The sequence below is a fragment of the Poecile atricapillus genome, chromosome 4, assembly GCF_030490865.1.
Source record: "Poecile atricapillus isolate bPoeAtr1 chromosome 4, bPoeAtr1.hap1, whole genome shotgun sequence".
Classification (NCBI taxonomy): domain Eukaryota; kingdom Metazoa; phylum Chordata; class Aves; order Passeriformes; family Paridae; genus Poecile; species Poecile atricapillus.
Genome location: NC_081252.1, coordinates 53884977 through 53900772, shown reverse-complemented (window position 1 = coordinate 53900772; position 15796 = coordinate 53884977). Strand labels below are relative to the sequence as shown.

General features: G+C 38.0%; 1 protein-coding gene across 3 annotated transcripts in view; it reads left to right on the top strand.

The window, feature by feature from the left end:
* Positions 1 to 319: 319 nt before the first annotated feature.
* Positions 320 to 15796, top strand: part of KLHL5 (kelch like family member 5) — a 50213-nt gene continuing 34736 nt past the window's right edge. For 2 of the 3 annotated variants that reach the window (XM_058837137.1, XM_058837135.1), the window contains exons 1-2: positions 320 to 532; positions 3253 to 3343. Coding sequence is in view for 1 of the 3 variants with exons in the window: in XM_058837138.1 (XP_058693121.1) it covers positions 14886 to 15262 (377 nt within the window). In the remaining 2 variants the exon portion in view is untranslated. Of the gene's footprint in view, positions 533 to 3252; positions 3344 to 14885; positions 15263 to 15796 lie in introns of those variants that run through there. The other variant, XM_058837138.1, reaches the window with a different exon arrangement.

Here is a 15796-nt window from a genome sequence, read left to right as displayed (position 1 = left end):
GTTAGGACCGGCTGCCTCAACATCGAGCAGAGGGTCCTGAGAGGCTGTGGTGTGTATTACCACAGATTTATTTCTCTTAAACGGGGCAGCGAGCAGCTACGGAAATATTTGCCTTTGTGCTTTTGGAAGAAAGACAAAGACACTCAGGGACACGACGAACCGAACACTACCGCTTCCCCTGCCCCAAGCTGAGGGGAGCGGCCCCGCCCCGCCGCGCGCGGCCACGCGCCGCTCCCGCCCCGGGCAGGGGGCGTGTCCCGCGGGAAGGGGGCGGGGTCCCGCGTGCCCCCGCCCCCCCCCCCGGGCCGCCCGAGCGCAGGGAGGAGCCGCAGCGGGGCCGCGGGGACGCGACAGTGGCGGGCGGGAGCGCCCAGGGCCCGCGGCTCCCGGCGGAGCGAGAGCGCTGGCGGCCGCCGGGCGGGGCGGGAAGAGAGGGCGCGGGAGGGGACGGGAGAGGGTGCGAGGGCCTTCCTTGCGATTTTTTTCTTTCTCCGCCCCCTCCGAGCCGCGCCCCCTTCCTGGACCGTGAGAGGTGAGAAGGGCTGTGGGGGCTCGGCAGCGAGGGGAGGGGGCCGCGGCTGCCGGGAGGGGGAGGAGAAACCGAGAGGGAGGAGGAGGGCGAGGGCCGGCGTCTGCGAGGGGTGGGGGCGGGTTCGCCCTCACCGCCACCGTGCTCCCTCCTGCCGGCCGGCTGTGGAGAGGGGCTGCGGCCGCCGCCCGGCGGGGCCGGTGCGGGGCGCCCGGGCTGAGCGGGGCCCGGCGGGAGCCGCGGCTCTCGGCGGGGCAGTGCCGGCGCTCGCGCGAGCGGGGCGGAGCGGGGGCGGCGGGGCGGGAGACCGCGCGGGGTCCGGTCCCGCCGAGACGGGCAGCTCCCGTGGCCGGCTCGGTTCAAAGCGATCAGAGCGGAGACCTGGTAGAAGTGCACTGACACAGCTCTCGGGGACTTAACCCCATGTCTCGTAACCTCCACCATCACAGTATGAAGTAATGGAAAACATTTTTTTTTTTTTTTATTTGAGACTGGTCGAACAGATTAGAACAGCGACTGACTGCCAACTCACTACATGGGGAGCGGCGTCATTACACGGGGAACAAAAAGAAGTCTAAATGTTGAACATCAAACAGCTGCTGATTATATACATTACTGGTTTATGTTTTTCCTTAAAGCGTTTTTGTGCCTTAGAGCTTTGAGCGCGGACTGGTTGAGCTTCCTGAGCAGGGGGGCAGCCCATCTGAAGCCCTCGAGGCTCCTGGTCGGCTGTTTGGGCAATAATGGCAGAACTGTAGAAAGGGAAGGCTTGGCTTTGTTCCTTTCTCTTACTTAAAAGTTGATTATGAAATTACATGAGCTAAATTCCAAATACAGTCATCTTTTGGAGAAAAAAAGTATTGCTCAGGTCTTCTACGAGCATGAACAGGAATAAACATTTGAATTCATGGTAATGTTAGCTTTTCTATCTAGACAAACTCTATGTACTGGATGGGTGCATCCTTTTTAAAAACAGGTAACACGAGGTATCTTCACGAGCAGTTCGTCAATTTTGCCAGAAATAGTCTGATCATTTATCATAAAAGTCTTTTTGCCTGGGAATTTCCAGGGGCATATGTGGATTAATATTTAAAAAGAAAAAAAAAAATAAAAGTGCCTTGTTCCTGCACTTCATAGGTGCATTCCTGATAGGGCAGATTGTATTCCCGTTTTCTGTTTTTCCCATTTTCCCCTTGCTGAACAATACTAAGATAAAAACAAAATAATAATAATAAATAGCCCTAATCTAAGTCAAATAGTGTTTTCCTCTGCCATTTGTCAACTTCATTGAACCATCCATCCCTCAGTCATGTCCTCTGCACGGGCAGGTCCACTACCAAAGGCAGCATGTGTACACCATGGCAGTAGGCTAACGTTGTGTTTCACAGAAATGTAATAACTGCTAATTTAAAATAGAAAAGAATGGAAGTAAAGATAAAGAAAATCTTCCATTAGACCATTATGGTCAAACAGTAAGTGCAAGCTGTTGTTAGCAGTGACAATTCATATTGGTGGACTTGTTTCAACTGTCTAGACTTTTGTATCTACTGTGCTTTTATAAAGATTATTGTTTGCTTATTTTTATGTCTTGTGGCTTTGTTGATACATTCAGTGTTTCAATATATAGTAAAGGTGATTACCTAATCAGACATAACATGACCCAGTGATGAAAATTTCTACAGGTCTTAGGAAATTATAGTATGATTTTACATTTCCCTTACAAAATTCTTACAATTTCCTCTTTCCATAGCAATTAAATTGCTTTTCCTTGCAGCAGTCTTGCCAAGTAGAAAAGTGAAGAAGTTACAAACCTGACTATCCACTGCTTACCTTTTGTCATAAGAACTGAATCTTTCATTCAAAGTTACCAGCAAGGCAATGCTGACCACATGTATTGTTTGGCTGCATAGCCTTAAAAACAGTCATATGGGAGGGATGAGGTGATGCGCTCTAGATGCAAGAAGGGGTGGTATTACCCTTCAGAGACCTGCAAGGTTAATGGAGCTAGTAAGAAGGATCAGACCATGAGAGGTTACATATTAGGTATCATATGCATGCAAGTATCATATAAGGCTACTTTCTTTCACTTCAAAGTGCATATAGTAATTTGTTTGGTGCCAAGCCAGAAGGAGATACATACTATTTCAGCAGGCTAGATTTTTTGAGTAAAGTCTAACTTCGGTAAGAAAATTTTTAGTGGCCTGTGCATAGGTAAGGGTTGAGAACCACTGTAAGTGTGAATTTTTATAGAACTGCTCCTTTTAGGGAAGCGTGTTTAGTGGTGGTGTTTGTCTTTATTCATCAACGCAGTCAGTGTTACTCTTTGTCAGCAGTGCTCAGCTTAGGTGCTTTTCCCTTCAGAGAAGGAATTGAAGATAAGGGTGACAGTGGACTGTTTGTTTTTTTTTTCAAGAGGTACTGTCTTTGGAAACTAGTGTTTCATTAGAGTTTACATATTCACATTTCATATTAATTTTCCCTCTTTTTTGTGAGTCTCTGTTGATGGTTATGTAACTTGAAGTTGTGGAAGGAATAAGGGTGACAGTTGTGCAGTGACACATTTTTAGCATCTTCCTATCAGTAAGTGTAAGAATCACAAAACAAATTGAAAGAATTTCTTCTATCTGAACAGAGTCAGGAGTCTGCTTTTGAGATTATTCCTTTGTTTCTCCCCTCAAGTGGGTGGCTCTTACTTGCTTGAACTGTTATTTTTCTGCCTCTAGATTTTTTCTGCTACCTCAATTCTTTGGAAAGAGGAGGACAAATGGAACCACTTGATTCTTTGAACAACTAGAGATGATTCTGGTGTTATAGGTAAGCATTGTATTTACTCAGTTCTAACAGTAAATTATGCTACAAGAAATGTGATTTTAGCCCATAAGGGTACATAGTCTTCCTTACACCTGAAACTTCATCCTTTCTTTTGTCTTATATACTACATCTTGTAAGAGCTTCTTTCTGGCAAGTGTGCATAAGCAGCAATGGCTTTGTTCATGTGGGCTTTGCATGCTAGTGTTTGAACCAATTTTATGCGATTTCAGCACTGGTTCTCTTTATCAAAGCATGCCTTATAGGAGACTGTCAGCATTATTGTAAAGTTCAATTTTGATCTTTTCAAAATGCATGAGAAGCCTTTGTATCTTTTAATCATTATAGGAAAAACAGGAAAATTTATACTGAGTCTGTTAGAGAAAATACTTCTTTATAGAAATTCTTATGAACAAAGGCCCACTAAATGCACAATCAAATTTCATCACTCCAGTAATACTGACTGGGTTTCACTTAATTTCATTTTTTTAACAGGAAAGGAGTAAGACTGTTCCAAGCAAAAGTAATTTTCAAAGGGAATAGCTTTGACATTTGCACAAAGGAAAAGGATAAAAGAATGCTGAAAGCATGAATACATGCAAGAATCTAGCTTTATCTGAACTCTCTATAAAGTAAAATACTGCTGAAAAATAAGTGCTAAGGGTGACAAAAGCAATCTAATTAATTTAGAAATACTAGGTTTTACTAAAGTAAAAAAAATCTGCTTTCTTAACTGTGAGATCTCTCCGCTTTGAAATGTTGATAAATTCCTTTAGAATTTACTCATGTGATATAAATACAGAAGAGAAGTGGTCTTTCTCCCTATTCTTGTCATGGTCAGTCACATTTTTTCCATCATAAATATTCTTATTGGTATCTACCACCATAGATGATACCAACCCTTTCTTGAGCTTTAAAAATTATTAGACCTGCTAAGGTTCCTCAGAAATTACTTTGTGAACAGGTTTTGTGTTTTCACGACTTTGCAGTAGTTCAAAATGTGATAGCTCCACCTACTAAAATAGCCAACCTCCTCCAGGCTGTCAGAATTTGTGCAGACCTGCATCCTTTCTACACTGGGAATGAAAATTGAAAGGGATTTGAAACAAATGTACTACAAAGAGAAGGAACTGAAAAGGTTGATCACCATACTATATATCTTTATTCCCATCTTATTGCAAGGTAGACTAATCATTGAGCAGGGCTGCTGATTTTTAATTATGTCTTACAGACTTTGCTGGCACTTTTCCAGAGGACAAATTTCTGTAAAGTTGATTATTGATTTCAATCTGTTCAGAGGAATACTTTGCCAATTAATTACCTCTTCTACCAGTTCTAAGTACAACTGATGTTAAAAATCCTGACTTCTTCCTTAACAACAGTATATACATAAAAGAAAAAGTTTTGCGTGGTAGCTTGGGTTCTTCCAAGAGCATCCATCAGATTTTCAGAGTGAATGGAAGACTGTTTACAAAATTGTACAGGATGTTTTGGTAAAACAGTGAAATTTAAGGTAGACTGAATGCTGCCTTAATTTATTTCAAAATGTGTGTGGATAGGCTTGTCTCACTGCCTTAGCTGATGCTTCTGTCAAATAGCAAATAATTTTTTTTTTATAATTGTATTGACTCTCTTGGAAAGAACTTAATAAAGGGCAATGATGATATGATCTGTCTAGAACAGATTTGAAATGATTTGGCTGGAAGTAGTATCATTCATTACAAATAAAAGAAGTTCATACCATTCTGGGACTTAGTGTAGCCTCAATCTCAGAACCAACCCAACTTGTCAAAATCAGGCTAAAGTATACCTTAAAATGGATTAAATATTCACAGCACCTGTCTGTGTCATATGATGCATACTCATGGTAAGACAAGACTCAAGTCCATAGGGGTTTACTAACCTGAACTGTAAGGAATACAAATAGTCATATGGCTGAATTAGCAAATTAGTTAAAAGTTTACAGTTGCTGTGTATGTGTATGTGGAGAGGAGATGTAGAAGTTCATAGAAAAATGAGATTTTTATCAGTGGTTTTGATGGTTGGATTATTTGCAAGCAAGTTCTTACTTGTTAGCAGAGTAGATGTTATGTGTTGACTTTTGCACAAATAAGCTATTAGCCTGACATTTGCTGTGAAGCATTATATGTTGGTAATTCATTAGATCCATGTATATTTGTCTGGTAGATAGATAAAATGTATTCTAATATTCTGAAAATAAATACTTTTGAATATTAAATGATCACTTCATCCTTGCCAAAGAGAAAATCAAAGTTTAAATCTTGCTCTTTTACATGCAGTGTGGGAAATTATATTTTTGAATGTAAATGTAATCACAAGCTTTTGCATTCAAACTATAATGACAGCATTAAAGTGGTAGGGCATTTCAGTATGTTATCATAAGTTGGTATGTCTTGGTAAGATCTTCACCAAGCACCTTAGCATTTTAAACTTGGAAGTATTTTTCAAGGAAATCAAAGTAATTAACTAGAATTAGTCTATGAGTTTATAAGCATGTGGGCAGATCAAATGATAAGTAAAATAACTTCAATTTGTACCTCCTCTCACTTCCTGATAGTTTTTGTAATTAATAAATACAAATTTAAGTTGCACCTTTGCATAAGAAATTGTCTGATGGTTCAACTCAAGGACAATTGTACTTAAATCAGATTAAGTGATAGTTTTAGTGAATATTTGAACATTACTGTTGTTTGACAGTTTAAAAGCTCAATGAATGAAAAATATTTTTTACAAATATTGGAAGTTAAGTAAATAATTTTTAGAACTTTGAACTAATGAAGAAGAGCGATAGATAAATGATTGCATCTTAATCTGAGATCTACATGCAATAGTACAACACATAGCTTTGTATTTCTCTTAAGAAATGGCTAGAGTTGATACGAGAGAATGGAAAAAAACACATGCTAAGCAAATAATTAATGTTTTTTTATCAATTATGCTTTCTCCTTCTGACACTTTAGCAATCTAGATTCAAGATTTTTCCCTTTTTTGAGCATATTACTTCAGTAATGTATCTTGTGCCCCTGGGAGTGTCTAGTTCTTGCTCTCTGTGCAGAGCAGGAAACATTTAGGGGTTCCTTTAAAACCAGGGGTAAGGTAACTAAGATGGGAGCGGTATGCTGTTTAGGATAGCTGAAGAGTTAACTCTGCAAGTACTTCAGTGATTTAAAGCTTTAAGAATTGATCAGATTTCTGCCATTCTTGCCTCTATCCTTAAGCTCATTTCAGTTTTACACAACCAGGGAAGGGTAAGAGCTCAGAGCTGTATTTGAACAATCAGCCAGCTTTTGTGTTGATTTCTGATCTACTTTGTTTATAAATCCTAGGCTTGGGCGATACGTAGCCACCCAGTCTAAGGCAGTTGTTCATACTCAGAAGCAAAAGATAGGCAGCTTGTGAGTCTGTAAGTTTGCCAGGCAGGTTTTTTTATGTGGCTTATTTGCTTGTGGTTTAGTCAGTTCTTCCCTAATAACATTTCTGCCTACTTGCCAATTTCAGTCAAACTCTGACAGAACAGAGCCCTTGTTGCATTTAAATTCCTGAAAGGTTTTGAAAATACAGGTAGGTAGGAAAGGCCAAATAAGTAATACTATTTGACTTGCCAGCTGATAAGCCTGTCTGTTCTTGGTATGAATATGACAAAGAATTTGCTTGTCCTGCCTGTTCTGGTACCTAGTAGGGAGCCATATGCATACATGTGGGATAAGGGAAACTATGTGACGTGAAACATGCAGAAGAGCTGTAGTTACTGTCAAAAGAGTTGTAAAATAAATCATAGTGGGGAATCTGAGATTACTTTCACATTAAACTGTGGAGTCAGAATAAAGAACCTAAGAAACCAGTTTTCTGATTGTGGTTAGGAATACACCGTGATGCATAGGTTAACCTGAGATTTAATAGTATCTAAGTATAGAATTAAAAGATATTTTTCCTTATGTGCCTCAGAAACATATTATTTTATGCATTGATCCAGGAGGTGGACTAGTTTTGTTTTAGTTAAATATACTGTGATTTATTCTGCATTTTTTTCCTGATAATACTTCCTTAAGCCAAATCACTGGTAAAATCAATGGAAGCCTTTAGTTAACATCTCCAATTTAATCATCTTGCTCTTACAATTTTGTGAAACTTATTGTAACATGAAAAATCTATCATCAAGTTACAGTGTTTGTAATAAAAGCATGTAATAGAAGGCATTATATCCTCTTCTCAAGTGAGGTCACCAAGACCAAGTTGCCTGGGACCATGTCCAGACAGCTTTTGAATATCTGTAAGGATGTAGACCCCACAATCTTTCTGGGCAATCTGTAGTCTGTCATCCTCACAGTGAAAAGGTTTTTCCTCATGTTTAGATGCTGTGTTTTAGCTGTTGCCTATTGATTCTTGTCTTGTCACTGGACACCCCTGAAAGAGCCTTGGCTCCATTTTCTTTGAACCTTCCTTTCAGATGTTTATCCATGTTGATGAGACCCCCCCTGAGTCTTCTCTAGGCTAAACCGCCCCCTCAGACTTTGATCAGACAGAAAAACTCCAGACCCTTCATCATTTTGTAGGACTTTTTTTGCATTCCCTCTCCAGTATGACCGTACCTCGTACTGCTGAGTAGAGGGGCAGGATCACTACCTTCACGTGCTGGCAGTACTCCTAATGCAGGCCAGGGGGCCATTAGCCTTCTTTGCTGCAAGGGCACACTACGGTTCATGTGCAACTTGGTGACCAGCAGGTCCTTTCCTGCAAGTTGCTTTCTGGCTATGTGGCCCACAGTGTAGGGTTGTTCCTTCCCAGGTGCAGGATTTCACACTTCCCATTGTTGAACTTCACCAAGTTCTGAAGGCTGATATTGCTAGTAAAGACAGAGAGCATTCAATACCTCAGCCTTTTCCATATCCCATATCACCCCTGCTCCATTCAGCAGCAGGCCCATGTACAGAAGACATTCCCTAGACATTCTTTTGTTATGTGTGTACCTACACAAGTCCTTCATGTTACCTATGATACCTCTTCTGAGATTCAACTTCAGGTGGGCAAAAGGACTTTTATGAGAAGTTCTGTTTGACATCTGCAGTGTTATGCACTATTGGGTTCTAAAAATGTTATAAGTCCAACATTGATTCGTAAAATAGAAGTTGTTTTTCATATTTATGATATTATGATTCTCATAAATATTAATCTTGATACTTATAAATTTTGTTATGATTTTTATAAAGCATTCTGCCTTTTAGTGTGATTATTGTTGGTTTTATACTTCAATCATGTGTGTTGCCTTTCTGTAAACCCTGTTTTCTGCAGCACTACTTTTGAGTTGCAATGATCAGTTGCACACAAGGAATTCCAGATGTGATCACACCGCTTGTTTTATAAACATGTAATAAGATATGATATCCTCATATATTATCTCTTATGCAACTTAAAATTTCAATTGAGGGGTGGGCTTAACTGAAGCTGCTAATTAAACAGAAGTCCTCCCTGAGAGAGAAAAATTAGTCTCTTGAGGTGTTTTTTGGTGTTAAATGATTAATTTTGAACACTCAAGTCTGTGTCTTGAAATGTTTTGCTTCAGTAGCTCTGGCATTGCATAGCTTGACATTTAAATACAACTGTTAACTTTTTGCCCACAGACCTCTATGTATTTCTCTTAGAAGTTTGTGTAGCCTGGCATAGAGTGCTATGTTGCATTACCTAATCACTTGCAAATCTGCTTCTTTACTGTTTTTTTAATGCGTCATAACCTGGTGGATTTTTATATGGTGCCTAATGCACAACTGTGAATACTTGTAATTTTTTACCAACTAAACATCCACTCTGCTGTTGACAATGTTGGTAGTGTTATCCTTTACCCATTTTTCTGTGAGCTTTTGAGGAAATCTGAATACTTCATGGTGAAATAACACTGCTTCTGTCTTGGAAAAATGTTAAAATATTGTCTTTAGTTTACCCAGAAGATCTGTCTGCAAAAAGAAACTATCTCTTTATTTTGATTTGCTGCAATTTTTCAATCTGTCCATTATGGTCTTTTGTAACTTTATTAGGGAATACTTTCCTAAAGTGGTTGTAAAGAATGGCTTTACTTTGAGCAGGATGTCTTTAAAAATCTGCAGAACAGTGTTTTTGTCACCACTCTTTCTTAACAGTGACATTTCTAAAGGAGACGGTTTGTGCCGGACTATTACTGTCTCTAGATTGATGACTACTTTATTTCCCATAGAATTGGTGCTACCAGTATTCTTGGAGTGGATGAACTGGGAATCTTTTGCTTGTCTTCATCTTGTGTGTTGCTACTTGATCCTTGTAATACAAAAACTTGTTCTCTGTTTTGAGAGACTGGCCCTTCACAGTGTTGTCCATTTTGAATTACAAGTTTTAACTTAAAAACACTGTCTGACCTGATGGTTTGCTTATGATGGAGTGCTCATTTTTTGAGAGTGAATAAGCTTACTGTGCTGTTTAATTAGGAACAGCTCTACACTGTGCCTTTACCTATAGATGGTGCAGTCCCTTATTGTGCTTCAATATTAATTGAATAAAACTATGTTAATGTTTTAATCTTAAAGAAGTACAAGTGTCTTGAATCACCACTTCTGTTGTGTGTGAACCAGTATGATATTTGAGCTTGGATCTAACAGCATAGTCTTATGTTACGTGTGGAAATCTCTCTTGTTCCTCACCCCACCCTTAGCTGAATAAAATAAACAGCAAACCAGGTTATTGTTGTTGTGTATCAGTCTTTTCATGCTATTGTTGAGCTGACTGCTCCCTCCTGTTTCGAGAGAAATGTACAATGCAAAGTGGCAGAAAGTTGCGATGAAGTACCAGGAATTTGACTACAGCTCATTTCTGCCAGTCAGAACAATGAATTTTAGTCAGTAGCTGTAGGATGTTTTCCTCTCTTTCTCCTGAATGAACTGTGCCATAGCTGCTAATGTAAGGCACTTTTCACATAACCGTGAACCACAGGTTTGCGTTTATATAAAACTTTGGGACAGGAAGTGATTATTGTTTTATAGAATAATGAAATATTAATATAGCAATCTTCCTGAAGTCTTGGTTGAGCTATTTCTGTAACTTTGGGTCTGGAATATAAGAATAGGGAAGAAAAAAGAAAGTAAATATTTAAGACTTCTTCTAACATAAGCATAGTTATAAGCAGAATTGCAGTTTGAAATTGGTCTATAGTGCTTTTCTTTCAGCAGTTATTTTAATGCCTGAAAATAATATTTTAACATTTGGAAATCCCATTTTAGAAAGTGTTAAATTTTGAATGCCTTTTAATGCTCTAAGTATGTATTTGATTAATTGATGAACCTCTTATGGTCAGTGAACCTTTCTTATGTTTTCAAATACTCATCTAGGATCACTAAACACTGACAATATTACTTTTTCACATCTTTATGAGTCTACTTATGTCTAAAACATATCTTTTTATATTTAATGCTTTTGTTAAGCAGTATTTTTTAAAAAAACAACTCTTGCAGTCACAACAAAGACTATGTAATTATTTTGACATTTACATTCTTAATTGGCACTTAAAAGGACCATTAATATCTTCTCAGTACTAGCTGCGCTTTTATGGCCCCTTTTAAAATTCATTTGACACACTAAATACCTTGAAAATATTATATCTGAATTGCCTTGAAGTTGAGTGGTGAAAGGTTTTAGAGCCAAATCATAATAGTGACAGAAAAAATGTTACCATGCAAAGTAGTGTTGAAATTTAAATCTTAAAAGTGCCTGAAAAAATTATTCCGTATACATGTTTGTTTATTTGAAAACTTCATTGAATTCCTTTGGCAAGAAAAAGGAAAAATCACAATCAACAAAAGCACTAGGCTTTATTATTTAAATAATAATATTTTCATATTTGCCAGTGATGTACTCTAAAGATGAAGTACACCTTCCCTCAAAATATACAGTAGAAGTATCTTGAGACTAAAATTGTTTAAATTTATCTAGTTATGCTGGATTGCAATCTTCCTTTAACACTTGTATGAATAAGTGTGTATCATATTGGAGAATATCAGTGTAGTAAATTTTTTGGTTAGTAAAAGAAAAAGTTTTTTATCTCTGTGCAGGTAAACTGTCTGAAGATATTGAAAAAAGGCAATTTCAAAAGCTGTCATGGTATGTTCTTGGTGTTACCTATTTACACAGTTGCAGATTTAACATACAGCATTTATTTAGATGTTTTCTTTTGTTCACAAGCCAGAATCTGGGAAACTGTCCCCCACTGCTAACTGCAGGGATTTATAGCTTTGTGAAGCTCTTCATATGAGAGAAATTACTTGCTTAAATGTTCAGGTGATCCACTTGAAGGAATATCAATCTGTTCAATTAAAAATCAAAGTTTTCAAAATTGTTTACACAGTAAGCTTACACAACCTCATTAATAGAAATAGAATTATGTTCTCAAAGGTGACAGTGTACTTATATTTGAAATGTTATTTTGATTCACCACAAAATAGAAACTGCAACAGTGCCCAAGGTCAGAAAAAATGGATATAAGCACTGTTGTTTTCTCAATAAATGCAGACTTTTGCCTTAGTAAATGAAAAAATATTTCAGAATCCTTTCCAAGTCTGTGTATACTGTGCTTGACTAAGATGGGTTTTAGCAGAGTTCTCAGAAATGTGTTAGTGCCTTAGAAGGATTTGTGATGGGAGGCCATAGAGGGGTGGACATTTGGATTGGTTAGCACCAATCACCAGATATCAGTGATGAGGTCTGGGTGATCCTAGTCAGTGGAAGTCCTAACAGTCTATTGTTTGAGATCTTCTCAAAACTCTGTTAGCTCCTGGCTAGGGATGTGATAAAAGATATCACATTATTCATAGTAAGAAAGATTGTCCAGAGCAAGAGACCCTCAATTATTTCTGAGAGCTACTGTCAATTTAAACTGAAGAATTAACTGGCGCTTGTCTTATTTTGTCATCTATAATACAAATGTTCCTATGAAACAGAGAAATATTTTAGATACTTATGCAGTTACTCTTAGAACTATGATTTTAAGAGTGTGTAGAGGAGTGAGAGTTTCTTTAATCTAGAAAAATGAAAGAGAATAGAAAACGGTTTTGTGGTTTGGTCTGTTAAAACTGCAGCACATTTTGTTTTCCAATCTCCCTTTGAGTCCATAGCTTCACAGCCAAAGAAAAGCAGTAATTGGACTGTTTTTGCCAGTAAATCAATGAAAAGTGCTGAAAAAGCACTAGAATGGCATTTTTGCCACTGTCCTAGTAGACTTATACTGGGACAGCTTGAATTTTAAATGAGTCTGTTATACAAGAGTGAGAATCCAGGTCACTCCTTATGTATAATGGATTTACCATACCAGCAGAAATAAAGGTATCTAAAGCTTACTTTTTATAGTTAAATGGATAATTAAAATATTACTAGTTTCATGAATGTTAACAAATACATCAGTTGCTTGTACTGTTTCTTCACCCTCAGTGAACACCCAGCGCCAATACGAAATAGAAGGAGAGGATAAATAAAAAGATGTTTTTGTTTTTACTTCTTAAGCTTTCCTCCAGTTTCACTCAACTTGCAGTTATACAAATGATGGTATTTGAATACTACAGTTAAGCATTTAATAATTAGCTATATGTGTACAAGATGAGTGGGTTTTGCATGTCATATCATTTTGGTTAAACATCCATACAATTTTCATGCTAATATATTAAAACATTAATCCTTTCTTAAATATTTCCCTCTTTTTCTGTCTTCAAATTAAATCCCCAGGAAAAATGGTAAGAGCTTTATAGATTTACCTACTTAATCATCTTGCATCCGATCTATCTTCAGCTGTTTTCTGGATATGCTGCAAAGGTCTCAGTATTTGGCTTCTGGTAGGCCAGCAAGGTACACACTCTGAAATCCATCTCTGTGGAAACAGCTGGAATGCTGTTCCTGTAGAAATGAGCTTTTGCTAGCCTTTGTGAGAAGCACTTAGATAAATAACTGTGCTGCTCTGGGCAATGGTGGGTGAGCTTTCCAGGTTAAAACTAGCACTTTCAGCATTGTGTTTCTTCAGAAAATAGCATGATATTCTCATGGCACTGAGTCTGAAACAGTTTTTGGGTTTTCAGTGGTAAAATTTGGCACTGTTTAAGTTTTGATGTGGACTCTGCATATACTCTTTTTTAAAGAATACTGCAAGATTCCATATTTTGGAGATTCTAAAAAATACCAAGATTCTGTATTTTGGAGTTCATGTTCATCTGAGAGAAAGTGGCTTTCACTTTTGATGAAAACTGTAGAGTAGTAAAGAAGCACTCTTGTAAATTTGTTGTAAAGTTTGAAAACAGATCTCTGTATTAAGGACTGATAAAATCCAGTGCCTCTTTTTTATTCTAAAATTGTTATTACAATTTGCATGTGACTGAAATTAATCTCAGCATTCTATATCTAACTAGCTTCATATGTCAGAGAGGAAATAGGCTGGTTTTCATGGGAACTGTAAATTGATCATCGTGTATTTTGTGCTTTAGGCTTTCTATTCCTCATTTGAGTAAAAACTTTTGCTAGATATTTTAAAACGTTACGTAAATTACCAATCCTAGAGAGAGTTCTATCTCAAAGGTGTGCATCTCTCTTTTTCACTGTTCCATCATAGTACTTTTAATTGTTGTGGAACAGCTGATAGTGTATGGTTAGAAAGGAGCCTTTTGACCGGTTGTCTTACATTGTTTATTTGGCAGGGGTTTGTCTGGTGTCTTACGGTGACCAATTGGCTTTTTCTTGCTTTCTGTTTTAGTGATGTATAAGTGAATGGAAATCATTAGCTCATTTCAGCTAGGAATTTTTGGTTACTGCAGACCTAGATTCGAATCAAAGCACATCAAGATGAAAGGCTTTATAGCCTCCACTACTAGTCCCTTGAGCCTTCTGAGGCTGTTCTTATCCTTTTTAAGTTAGATCATGTCCTGTAATGGGAAAAAGAATTATTTACAGTTCAGTTTCTCCTCAGCATAATCAGTTATCTTTGGGTTGGTTTTAATTCTTGTCTGTAAATTTATTTTTTAGCAGTGTAGAAGGAATTTAATTTGATTGTTGCAGTTTTTCCCCCTCTGTAGTAGCAAGAGTTAACAGAATAAGAAAGAGATTGTAAGATGCAGTATAGGAATTGCGTTTGCTGCCATTTGTGGTTTAAGAAAAGGGGGTGGTATTTAGCTCTTGAAAGGGTTTAAATGAATATTTAGTGTTTTTGAAACCTAATGGTCAGAGGCAGCAACAGAAACAGCCTTGGAGCTTTTAGGGTTTTAGCATTTTTCCTGATGGAGGTGATTGTTTCACCTCCTCTTTTATGTCAGCATTTTTCACTGTCTGTTGCCTTTTGTTTATATTCAAATGACATATCATTAAAGAAGCCTTTTTTGTGTGATTGCAATGCTTTTTCCCCTCCTTCTGTAGAAAATCTGCTTGCCACAGACAGGCAGAGCATGTGTTTCTCTTGTCTTGGTTGGGTGCACAAATCTTCTTTTATGCGTGCTGCTTCTCACCCTGTTGCCTAGACGATCGCTGGCTTTCACTAAGAATGTCTGGTTCTCGTAAAGAGTTTGATGTGAAGCAGATTTTAAAAATCAGATGGAGGTGGTTTGGTCATCAGGCATCAGCCCCTAACTCGGCAATTGAAAACCATCAGGGAGACTTCTGGAATAGAGGACAAAATGTAACAACTGGTGGCACGAAGTTTTTAGATTCGGGTAACTTACCTTTAACATCAGTTGGTTACAGAAGGTCCAGCCAACGGGATTTCCAGAATTCACCTCTTTGGCCAATGGCATCCACCTCAGAAATCCCTACATTTGAATTCTCAGCAGAAGACTGTGGAGGTGCACATTGGCTTGACAGACAAGAAACAGATGATAGAGAGAGTGAAGAAGAAAATGAATCGGACAGCAGCTCGTGCAGGTTAATTATTACTTTTCTATTGTGAGAAATGTTTTCTATTGTGAGAAAAATAACTACATTCATTTCATGTTTGTAGTTAGTATATAGTTAGCAAAGGCTAGCCTTTGTTCTGAATAAAAATGCTTCAGAAACCTAGAAGCTATTGTGCATCAGAAACAGAATATTAATAATAATCAGGTTCTGTGTGTTTACTAGACCTTTTTAAAAGGCAGTCAGTGGGCATAAAGCGCAAACATGGATATGTGTGTGTTTTAAACAGTGTACCAGTACATGCTGTTATGAACAAGGTATTGTCCATTACATGGTAATGTTACAGAATGCTTTACACATTGTTTTGAAGTGATACTGATTTAGTTATTTCAGTTAGGAGGAGATTATGAAAATGTAAGCTTCTTCTGGTTCTGACCTCAAGTTTCCATGTGTGTCTACAGAAGATGGAAAATGAACTGTAAAAAATACACTATAAATCAAAGAAAAAAATTACATCTATTGAAAGTCACTCAATTTGTGCTTTAAAGTGATTGCAGTAACCCA